The sequence below is a fragment of the Condylura cristata genome, unplaced genomic scaffold, assembly GCF_000260355.1.
Source record: "Condylura cristata isolate star-nosed mole 26May11 unplaced genomic scaffold, ConCri1.0 scaffold00024, whole genome shotgun sequence".
NCBI classification, from domain to species: Eukaryota; Metazoa; Chordata; class Mammalia; order Eulipotyphla; family Talpidae; genus Condylura; species Condylura cristata.
The window spans coordinates 17,419,048-17,430,962 of NW_004567125.1; the positions used below are offsets into that span (position 1 = coordinate 17,419,048).

The 11,915-nt window shown below is 37.5% G+C and overlaps 1 protein-coding gene across 3 annotated transcripts in view; it reads left to right on the plus strand.

Annotated features, from left to right (window-relative positions):
* Nucleotides 1-9,580, plus strand: part of DNM3 (dynamin 3) — a 484,254-nt gene extending 474,674 nt beyond the window's left edge. For 2 of the 3 annotated variants that reach the window (XM_004688484.2, XM_004688483.2), the window contains one exon: nt 193-6,028. In XM_004688484.2, coding sequence (XP_004688541.1) covers nt 193-262 — 70 coding nt within the window. In that variant the 3' untranslated portion in view covers nt 263-6,028. Of the gene's footprint in view, nt 1-192; nt 6,029-9,413 lie in introns of those variants that run through there. The other variant, XM_012728988.1, reaches the window with a different exon arrangement.
* Nucleotides 9,581-11,915: the final 2,335 nt, after the last annotated feature.

Consider the following 11,915-nt stretch of genomic DNA (forward strand, 5'->3'; position numbering starts at 1 on the left):
AAACACTGCCCTTATGTGTGTTAAATGTGCTTTGTAAAGCAGAGGCAGTGGTGTTGGGGCATCACCACATCCCCACAGGCTCTTCTGCGGCCTGTGCATGCGCTTGTGCGCGCTGGCTTATTCTCAGTGTCTTCGGAACAACCTTTTGGCCAGTCTACTTGTGTTTTTACCTGTCTCTTTCTCTCTTTCTAGCCGGAGACCACCCCCTTCACCAACTCGTCCCACTATAATACGTCCACTAGAATCCTCCCTGTTAGACTAAAACGAAGTGTCTGGCATGGCAATTAATTACTAATTGAGTTATGGGAAAGCAACACATTTGATAAGCGCTGCAGTAAATCATGAGTGTCGCATGTGGGACATCAGTAGGCAAGTAACCTGTTTCACTAATGCGTTCATCACTCATCTCCATTGCTCATGACGTGTCAGACCTCGGGGGTTTGACTCTTGAAAACTGCTGAACCATCAAGGCTTTCTATGTTGAATTGACCAAGGTAGGTTTGTACCGCAACCCTACACTGGGGACCATTTGCCTGCCCTGGCATATGTTTGAGTTGCTTTGGGTAAGCTTCGCAGATTACCATCAGGTAACCCACTAAATATAATTTTTAAGTGATATGAGGTGGTGAGCTTGCACCAACAAAGCCATAAGTATTTATTCTCCCACATTCCATTTTGGCTGTCAGAAATTATGTTGCCTATTAATAAAGTTTCTGCCTGCCCCATGGTTACCTATGTTTTAGTTCCTTTCTCCTTCCTTTTAATTTCAGGAGACTACTAGGAAGTGATATTTTTAAATTAAAATTCCTTAAGAATAAAAGTTTTCCAGAAGCACAAGATAGTTTACAAAGGGAAAGTTAATGTATTGCTTGCTCTAGAGAGCTTCTCATGCAAATATGTTTTTGCTTCATGCTAGAAACATATTCAACAGCAAGTTAAAACTTTTTTTGGTACTCAGTCAGTTTAGCTAATTAGCCTCAGAGCTCAAGGAAGAAGCAAAATATCACATCTCTGAAAGTGTCCGGGAAAATGTAATTTCTTTACTCACTTACTTATTCAGCTTCTTGTAGGTTACAGTAAAGGCTGACATAGAAAATATTTAACTTTTCATATTGATCTAATTTTATGCATGACTAACTACACTTTAACACTAACTCCAATTTATTTAATTTATTTATTTGATTGGAAAAATATTTCTCTTGCCATACTAATATGCAATTCCCTTATGCAAAAAGTTATTCTCCCTTTAAAACAGGCGTAATATAACTTTCTCTCCACTCTGGGTTTTCTTAATAAATACTGAGCCTTCCCATAGTAAGGCTAACCATATTTAAAGAATGGGGCCTGGAATGGAAAGAAAAGTCATCTAGGGGAGACGCTGTGATTTAAAAGCAAGGCTACAGGTTTTACAGTTATACAACTTCAGGTCTTCATGCAGGTCATTCCCGAGAACAGCATTAAGACAAGTCGAAAGCAAATTGGCAATTTATAACATTTCCAAAATTTACTAAAGCAGCTTAGCCAGGGGTTAATAGTTCAGCCTTGAGACTGGGTTTTGGACTACCTAGCACCAGATGATTAGCATGTAGGAAACAAGCAGAAGCCAAGTGGGATTTTGTCTGCTAACTGTTCCCAGACAGCAGAGCAAACATTCATGGAGCAGTGGCGTCCCATGACGCTGGTTCATATTCTACAGAAGTACTTCAGGTTTCACCAACAGAAATGTCTCCCTTTGAAAGCAGCAAACATGATTTGTATGTTAACTTTAATTTCCTGTGCAGTTTATACCCACAGCAGACACCCATAAAGTATGAAGTAAAAGCTTTTAACCATTATTAAAAAGAGAACTTGCCAAGTTGAATGGCATTGTATTGAACTTGCTCTAAAGGGTTGAAGTTAGCCCACTTATCATAGGCAAAAGTTAGAAAATATAAGATTTACAAAGGAGCACTTCATCTTTTGATTTAGATGTGATTTTATAAGGGACAAAGAGACAGCACCCAGAATCTCCTCATATCTCATTTTCCTCATTGGTGGAAATACATTTGAATCTTTGAGAATGGAATAGACATGCAAGATACATATTGCACTTTAGAACAGGCTCGCAGCTAAATGGAAATATGTTAAGTAAACATCTATAGTAAAATGAATAATATTCAGTGAAATCCTTCATAAAATTCTCTTTTTAGGATTCCCTTTGCTTCTTCCCTTGAGTTCTCTAAAATAGGCAGCTAACGGATTATATACTTCAGGGTTTGGCTTTGTGCTAAATGTGGTTTTGCATTTTGCTGTATTTCAAAATTTCCTTCTGTTAAAGGAAAATATTGTGGATAACCACTGGGGCATTCTTAGATCAGCACAAACCATGTCAAAGAAAATTGAAGATTTTTTCCCCAAGTTTCTTTCCACTGACCTTCTGCAGTCATAAACAATGGCATTTGTCATCTTGGGCTTTTGCTCTCAGATTGTAGTCCCACAGCTTCCTTGTCCCATCGTCTCTCTTTGTGGGTACATCTTTGTTCTCTTTTTACCTCTAAGTTACCTCTAAGAACCCAGCCTCCCCAGGAAATTCAGCAATCATGTTGGATAATATTTTCATTTTGCTGCCGTCCTCTATCACAGTAACAGTAGGACTTCCATTTCCCAAAGGATTTGCGTCCTGCTTAAAGGAGATGTCAATGTGAATGAATTTGGAAGATCTAAGATGTGTGTAGTTGGAAGTGCAGCATTCATCTAAGGGCTTACGACGGGAATGTGGCTTATTGAATTTTCTAAGCATTTCCCGTTCCTCTCCTACTCTTTGGTGTGACTTCCTCTTAACTGATTTCTCTGATGTTATCTACACAATAGATGTAGCCCCATCGTGCCTAGTATAATAAAACAATAGATAGAGTGTTCTTAGGATTTGGAACAATAAATTAGATGTATTTATTTGCCAGGTCAACCCATTTTATTGTCACATGCTACATCTTGCATGCTTATGAACTCTGTGAAATAGCCATTTATTCAACTGTGGACAGATTATTGAACTAGTATTGTTTTAGAACTGATATTTTGAGTTTCTGGGAATCACCTACCAAGATTACTCTCCTAAATATTGCTTTTAGCTGTGTTTGTAACATAGAAGAGCAATAGGGTCTGTTTGTTTGCAGATTGCCTAGATGTCCAGATACAAACTCATTGTACTCCAAAACATTACAATGAAAATTTTTTTTGTGATATAAAAGTCTTTTGAAGTTAGAACTTAAAAGTAGCCATAAGATTAATTTTATGACATTTGACTATAGACTGTAGCCATAATTCTCCAATATTAAATGGGACCTAATACCAGTATGTGATAAATGTTCGTGTTTTCTGTATACAAACACATTTTCTATGCATGTGTCTCTATGTATACAATATATGCATAGTAAATTCATCCTGCAAGTATATGTATTTTGTACCCTTTTGAGTAGGTAAGTTAAAAGCACTTGTTAAAATGCTACAAGCATGCATCTAAGTGTATGTGCTTTGTATATCTATGTACATGTATGGGTACAAATAATGCATACATGTGGTTTGTATCTGTGGGTATTGATATAATTTTAAATTGTGCTAAACAAAAAGTAGCTTTGGAAGATCTGCCATAATATGATAACAGTGGTTCATTTCTGATAGCATACATGAGTTGTACAAAATTTTCCAGAGATTTTTAGTAGTCATTCTGAGAGGCACAAAGCTCAGAATTACCACAGTAAGGTAGAGCAAAATCCACAGGCATTTGTATCTAAATCTACAGCAATGCTATCTAAGGAGAAATTGCCTCTACCACTAGAGTTTGATAAGTATAAACTCTGGAAAATCTCCTTTACGTTCTCTGATTAGAATGACTCATTATTCTTGGATAACTACATGTCATAAAAAGCTAATGTGGTCTACACAGTCAATTTTTCTCTGTGCTAAATGTCATAAAGTTAAACAAAGGAACACAATGATGTAATGAAAGTTGGGGATTGTACTGAGTAAAGTTTCTAAAACCCCAAGAACTTTCATTACTGGCATGAAGGTAGATCATCCATTAACTTGTTCAGATAAAGATTTTTCATTTCATAAACTGTATATGAGTTTGACACAATTGGAAAATGACAGAAATCTCCACTACATTCAGATTCAAGGTTTGCTAGTAGGTCTCTGAAGTATAGAACTTGATGATATAAATACATGAAACTCAAGGCATGAGTTCTGTACCATTTCACCAAGAGGACTACTAGCTGTGAGCTCAGAGTTTAATGTGAATGAAGTTAGGTGAGTTTAGAGAAACAATGAGTAGGTCACTAGATTACTTAATCCTTTCTTAAAAGTTCAAGTGTGTCTTTTAGATAATATTAAGTCATTCTGTCTAGTTGGCATGTTTAAAATTATGTGGTGCTCAGTATTGTGAAACTTAAAGGTATTTTGGAGTATATGTAGCATATGCATGGCTATTTGTACATAGATGTGAGAATGTGTGTTTGTGTGAGAGCAATTGAACAAACAAGGCAGAATCTCCTGTTTCAGACTTGTTCATACTGGTATCCTGGTGACACTTTTCTCCTATAAGGTCTGGGCTTTTATACATGACTCAGCTCAAGACATTTCTTTTTAATTTTTACCCTTGAGTTCCTTAAACTTTGCTCATGATATAATGTTTTTAAAACAATGATAAAATTACTCTAACTTCTTGTACTGTCTGTTGCCAATTTGATAAAAGAAAGTATTCCTTTCAACTAGAAATTCTACCATTACTTGATTTGTGTTTAATTTCATATGTACAGCCTGGCTTGCTTATATGTTTCTTTTCTATCCCTTTTTCAAATCAAATTCCTCTTTTACTTTCTGTATGAAGAAAGGGTATACAAAAGCAAAAATCTTGTCATCTCTGTTGATTCCTCAATGAATTTGGGTCAGAATACTTTCCACTGTCTTGTTGGCATTTTCAGGATTTCTTAATGCTGATTTATGGATGGACTCTGTGAGTGGAATTTTTGAAGCAAGTTCCTAAAGCCTGTATCATTCTTGAAAGTCACATGTACCTGTTGTGAAAATGTGATGTTGTATTTCTGAACCTGAAATAAACGATAACATGTGAAGGACTCCCCCCTTCTTCATTCTTGTATATATTTGAGTCATGTCTGTGCATTTCAGGAAGACCTGAGAGATGTAAAACTTGTAAGTCTATTGATCAAATTGGCTCTGAATTACCAATACAGAGGATGGTAGCATTTGGCATTAGTGTAATTAATTTGGGGAAAGGTGAGATTTTTAAAAAATAAGCAAACTGGACAAATAAAAGGCAGGAGAGTCGAAGACATTTTACTCCTGATTTGAAATCATTGTTGGACTAGTTTAAATGAGCACCCAACCTTCTACACCTGAAGGGGTGATGTGATGTTTGCCAAGAAGAACTGTAACATTTGGCCATTAATGAGGAAGTGTTCGTGAAAACCCCTAAGAAGCAGGAGGAGGAAAACTGCTCTGTTGAAAAGTTAGGTCCACAGAAGGCGTTTCTTACAGAGAATAATTGAGTCTCCATGTATTCCTTAGGGGTTAAGGGGGGAAATTATCTTTTTCACTTTCCCTAATAGTCAGAGAATTGAAGAGTGCTCAGTAATTGCATACACCCTTGTCCTGCACTTCCAGAAAATAAAGACTCTTTTGTTATAAGAGTCACAGCTATACATTCAGTATCCCAGATGGTGCATCCAAAAGCAGAAAACCAAAGAGAATGCATACAGGGAAAGGATGTTGGTTTATTTTTGCTCTGTGTTCAGGATACACTTATTGTGAAAATATGCATTGGGAAGACTGTTTTGTTGGCTCACACTTTTCTCATTACTTCTTTCTAATCTATATATCTTCTTGAGTAGAGCCATACATCTTCAAAGAAAATATCTTATTGGAAGAGAGATTCAGGATGAGAATCATTCAGGATGAGAATCATGCTGTCCACTTGTGTTGTATTTTGTAAAGGTATATGAATGTATATTCCACTGCATGATTCTCTATTCAGACATTTCTAATGGAAATTATCAAAATTAAAGAAATTTATTCAACTATGTGGCAAATTTCCACTTGTATTTTTAATATTGTTTCTGGCATCATTATAAGTGTCTGTTTAATTTGTTTTCTCACTTGTGTTTTTCTGCTGGGATCTTTACATTTTATACTGAGAAACAGATCTGCAGTTTGGGCTACATGGACCTCATCCCCCACTTCCTAGTAGCATTCCCATTTTTAAGATCCCTTGTTGGTGTTCTTTCACCCTGGGGCAACCTAATAATTGGAATGCATGCAAGAGATGTTGGCAAAACCACAACCTTAATTCAATGTTCCTCAAAGTGCATTCCATGAGACCTTAATGTTTTACACACACATATACCAAAGGTTTCTTGATTAAATATACTTGGGAAATGATGACTAAAATGACATGTTTCTTTATAGAAGCTTTATTATTAAATTGCACTGTGACTCTCTAAGAGAGGAGGCTTTCTTGAGGCTTTCTTCTCAGACTTTCTTGACCACACTTTGTAGCACCTTAGCGGAGTGTTGTTTGGAATCACATACCTCAGGAAAGTGCTTCATTGGCTTTTGACTAGGGAAGCAGTGAGGGAAGGCACTGGGAGTGATTATCCCAGTCTGCACTGTCATTAGCACAACATTGGATGAAGTCAAGTCAAGAGCAATCAGAACTCTCAGGGCAGGAGTCTCCTGGCACGTTGGTGCTTTCTCCAGGATCTGATCCAAGGAGGAAGGTCACATGGGAACACAGGCACCAACTGATTAGGGACTGATTAGACATGCAGAGAGTCTTAATGAACTTGTGGAGGGCTCAGATAATTTTAAATATTTTCTTTCTCATGCTACGAAAATAAAGGAATGGAACACATTTAAATTAATCACATTACCCCCAGTATGTTATAAAGGAAAGAATCCACACTGATGTAAAATTAAAGATCACCAGAGAATAACTGAGAACTCTGTTCTTACTGTCTTTCTCGTCTCATTTTCCGGAGACTTTGCACTCTGGGCCCTTAGAATGATGGGTGAAGAAAGCAAGCAGGAAATGTTTGTGAGATTGTAACAGAAAAGATTTATAAGAAAAACCTTCTGAGGATCTTGCCTAAGAATTGTTATTGTAAGACCAGATTTCAGTATGAGAGGGAGCCAAGAGAATGTGGGCGATTTATCATTATTATTAATAATTGAATCATTTATATATATGAATTATACCCATGAACCAACCCAGTACTCCCTGCCTCTTTACCTTCCTGTTTTGATCAAACAATTCTACTATGAAGTTATTTTTCAAAAAGCTTAAGAGAGCATAGCCTGAAATGATCATTTCACTGAAGTAGATTGGCTTTACAGCTTATTAGCAACTCAGTATTCCAATTCAGCTCTTCAGCTTTGCTACTAGAGATGGCAGTAGTTTGAGGTACTTTGCTAACATTTCAGGTTAAAAGACCAAATATTTTCAGCTCTTGCCATTAAACACTTAAGTGTTATGTAAGAATATAAAAAATTCAAGGGGTGGGGGGAGAGGGAGGAAATAGTCAAAAGCCAATTGCCCAGATCCAGGAGAGAATGAACTCTGAGCCACTACACAGTGTCATCCACAGCAGTGCTTTTTTGAGGAGAGGAAAATTAGCTACAAGAGGGTGACTGAAAAGCAAAAGAAAGTGGCTGCCGGAGGGGCTACGTGTCACTCTGATGTCTGAAGCAAACAGTCCAGCTGTCAGCGAAATATGTTCTGAGACATAAAGTTTCTGATCCTGTTTCTGGATTAGAACACCAAACAGGAAAGTGCTTTGGCATCTGCTAACAGAATGTCCCTTCAGCACTGTGGACTTGTGTTCAGTTTAATGCCTCACCTCCCCACCCTGCTGAGGTAATTAAAGTGTTCCAAAGCCCCTTCAGAACTCAAAAATAGTTTCTGTTTGCCGGGCAGGTGATAAATCTCATTGAGTCTGACAGGAATTTAATTACACTTTCTTCATGAAAACACCAGTGATACCCATTACCTGGATCTCTATGGCTAAAGGCTTGCAGACCCCCCGCAGTTGAAAGGTTATGTACCAATAACAAGTTCTCCATCATTTAAATGGATGGGAGGCCTCCTTAGGGTAGCCAGCTTAAGTCAGACCAAAGAAAAATTGGTCTTAGACTTTGGGGAAAGTGAGATCGTTGTTTACTACTGCGCAGAAATAGCCCAGTCGGTTTGGATCCATTAATATCTTATTGAAGATGAAAAAAGTTTGTTTTTGTTTTTGTTTCTTGTAGACATCATTGCTCCACTCACTGAAGTGTTACCAGAGTAAGATGGAAGTGAGTATGTTGTTGATTTCTGGGATAAGTAGCCAAAGAAGTCCCGCAGAGAGGAGGGTTCTGAGCTAAAGGGCCACAGAGTGCGATGGCTTGCCATCCTGTTGAGGTCATTGCCGATTTGGTTAGAGAGAGGAAACTGAAGTACAGACTTCCGCTGGAAACCAGTGGGAAAACTTCATTTGACCTGCTATTTTCCTACTTATGGGGTGGGGGTGGCTCACTGCTTTTTGGAGTTTACTCTATCTTCTCTGAATGGCAAATTGTGCAAAAAGGCTGAGGTCAAAATGAAACACAACGCTGGACCTGGCAAGAGGTGACCTGGCTAGGTGTAGGGTCAAAGACGCAGCAAACCAAATGTCATTTACCCATTCAAATCAAATGAAAATTGCACTTGCACCTAGCTTAGAGACAGAGGGAAATCCCAGGGTCACCAAGGGCCAGACCTAGCCTTCCAGTCACCCTGGTCCTGGAAAGCTATCCCATCCAGAACAAATTCTTATTTATAAGTCCTTATTGCCAAGATCAACCCCTGACATTTTCTGCATGATAATTCCATTGCTTATTTAATCTCTTGACACCTAATTTCCTTCACCTTAAAAATATCCCACCTGTCGTTTTTCTCTATTAACTCCCTTTCCCCCTCTGGAGATTTCACATTTATTGAAATCCTTGGGAAGTAAGAAATGTCACAAAATTGGGGCTAGGAACAAACACTGAAATTGTAAAGGTGTTTGGCTCTGGTCTTGTTCTTAGTTCTTCTAAATGTAACTGCATGGATTTATCACTCCATGGTACAAAAACAGTAAGATTTTGTTGTGGGCTCAAACGGCTCTTACCTGGCACCGCTGGTAGCAGAACAGTCGTGGGCACTGCTGATTCTGCCACACGGTACCCTCTCATTCCCCTGCATGTGTGCATGCTTTTGTTTTTGTTTTGTCTGATTGAATTTGACGTTTGTGGGATATTTTTGCATGCTTTTATTTAGGTTAATTTTGTAATTTAGACATTGCTTTCTCCCTCTGCATCTGTGTTTTTCTTTTTGTTATTTTGTTATGTTTTGTTTTCACTAGGAGACCCCCTCCTGCAGTTCCAGGAAGACCATCCTAACCCCCATCATTCATCTCCTTTGTTTCCGACAACATGTCCATCTGTGGTATTTATAAGCCTTTCATTTGCACTAGATGTCATGTGTACATAAAAGCTTTATTTTTGATCCATGTCTATAATAAAAGATTTATTATATATATAGAGATAGATATATCTATATATATAAGGAAATACATTGTTTCTTTTATCTAAAGAAGACAAACTAAAGCAAGGGTTTATTTCTGCTAAAATCAGATAAAGTAGAAAATTCTTAATTTTAAAAAGCTAAAATGGAAAAAGATTGATTTTAAGTTTTTTAGAGCATTGTAATTTAAGATGCCTTTTGGTGGAGAATGATAATCTGTCTTCAACTGAAATGTCTGATAAAAGAATGAAAACATGTAGCAAAACCTATGAGTGACTAGAAAAGACACAGAAGACTAAATATTGTTATCCTGCCTCCCAGAGTCCCTTTGTAGGTATGAAACATAAACCTCACACATTATTTGGAAAAGCCAGTGAGTGGGGAGGGGGAACATATCAGCAAAGCAAAAAAAAAAAAAAAAAAAGTAGGCACAGTGAGAAGATTCTTATAGATGTCAGTAAGGCACTGAAGAAATGCAATCTATAAGTAGAAGTGGAAAAAAGATGTTTTTTATACCTTTATCTATAAATGGTGATTCCAACACTGCAACTTTAAGCCACTGTTCCATATATATTTAAAAATACCATTCATATATATGTCTTCTGACAATGTATTCAGATAAAATATTATTAAGATCATGCAAGACATCTTCCCAAATATGTGAAGTCTTTCAAAGGGTTGTGTTGTGATTTAGAATTATTTGAAGATTTAGCAAATCAAATGTGAATTTCTAAGTATCTACTCACAGATGAGATCACTTCGTGTCTGTCCTAGGCAAGCCCTGGCAAAGAGAGGCACTAGAGGAAGCGTGGTAGGACCCCCTAGTTCCAAAACATTCTTTTTTTTGGACCATACGATTCTTCTGAAGGAAGAGCTGCTTTCCACTAAAAAATGCAAACCCAGTTTTTTTCTCAGGTTAAGAATTTCTTGATAAGCCACACCGGTTTTTACTCATCGTGCACAGCCAGTGACTGCTGTAGCAGAGCTGATGGACCGTCGATAGAAGTTCAAGGGCACCAGGAGACTGGAGTTGAAGTACCATGATGGGACACACAGCAAGTAGGCTCTGCCCTTCAGCTCACCTCCAGGCCATGCGTTTGCTATTTCGATCAATCTCCCTATTGGGTAGATTCATGCCGGATTGCATTCTCATTCTAGCAGATACAATGTGCCTGGATAATTTCACCCCATCTTCTCACACAAAAAGAGAGGTTGTTTGTGGGAAGTTTTCACCAGTTCATCATTTCCAGGTGTTTGATACTTTCCATTTTATATACAGAGAGAGGTACACAGTGTTGATGCTGAAAACTTAACTTTTGAGCAATTCTTTGAGGAATGAAATGACTCACAGGTAACCTGATTAGTTCTCCTCAACAAAGAATCGTAGTCCCTTCCTCATATTCTATCATCTAGAAAAAGGGGGGACATAGGAGCAGAAAGGGAAGGAAACAGTCCAGAATAAAATCATACCATGCCAAGGTTTGTTAATACTTATTGTTTTATAGTGTTTATATGTTTCATATATTGCTTATAGTGTTCATATGTTTCTCCAGATCGCTCTACTTCAAACTCTACCCTAAATAATTTGAGAGTTGAAAACTTCAGCATGCTTCAGTCACTCATAACTCAGGATTATCAGGAGGAATAACTATGCCTCTAATAAATGTGGCATTTCTTAAAAATACGCCTCCCTTTATTGAGGTATCAATTTCTGAATTCATAATAATATCCTCATTACTGAGTATACCAAGAGAGAACAGGATCAGAGTAGCTACGAAATTGAAAAGTGAGTATAGTCCCCACTATGAGAGAAGAAAATGGGGGCAAACTTAATGACTTCAGTGCTCAAGCTGCTATGTGAGTTTTGGGACCACTTGGCCCAGCACAGGTTAACATTCCAGAACGTGGCGATTTTGACTTCTGACAAAGAAAGCAGTAACAGAACTCATTTCAGCCAATCAGAAGCCAAATTTTTCATAGCTAATGGAATAGTATAAAGTAAGAATAAGTCATTTAAGCATTTGTTGAGAAAAAGACAGATCTAAAGTCATCTGTTAATGTGATTTGTTTTCTAACAAGAAGACTAGATTCAGAAGGTGCTCTGTAGCTCGAGAAATCCGGGATATCTAAAAAATGGAGAAAAGAGAATTAAAGGTAGGAAAAAAACAAGCAAAACTCCCAATTCTTTCTTTAGAGGTTTCACAGGTAAGTAAATGTCTACAAACCTTGAGAATCACATATACACTGAGGAGTGTTTCAACAAATATCCTAGAGATTGAAAACCCAAAAGAGATAGGAAAAACCTTTAGTGTCTTTCTTTCTTTCTTTCTTTCTTTCTTTC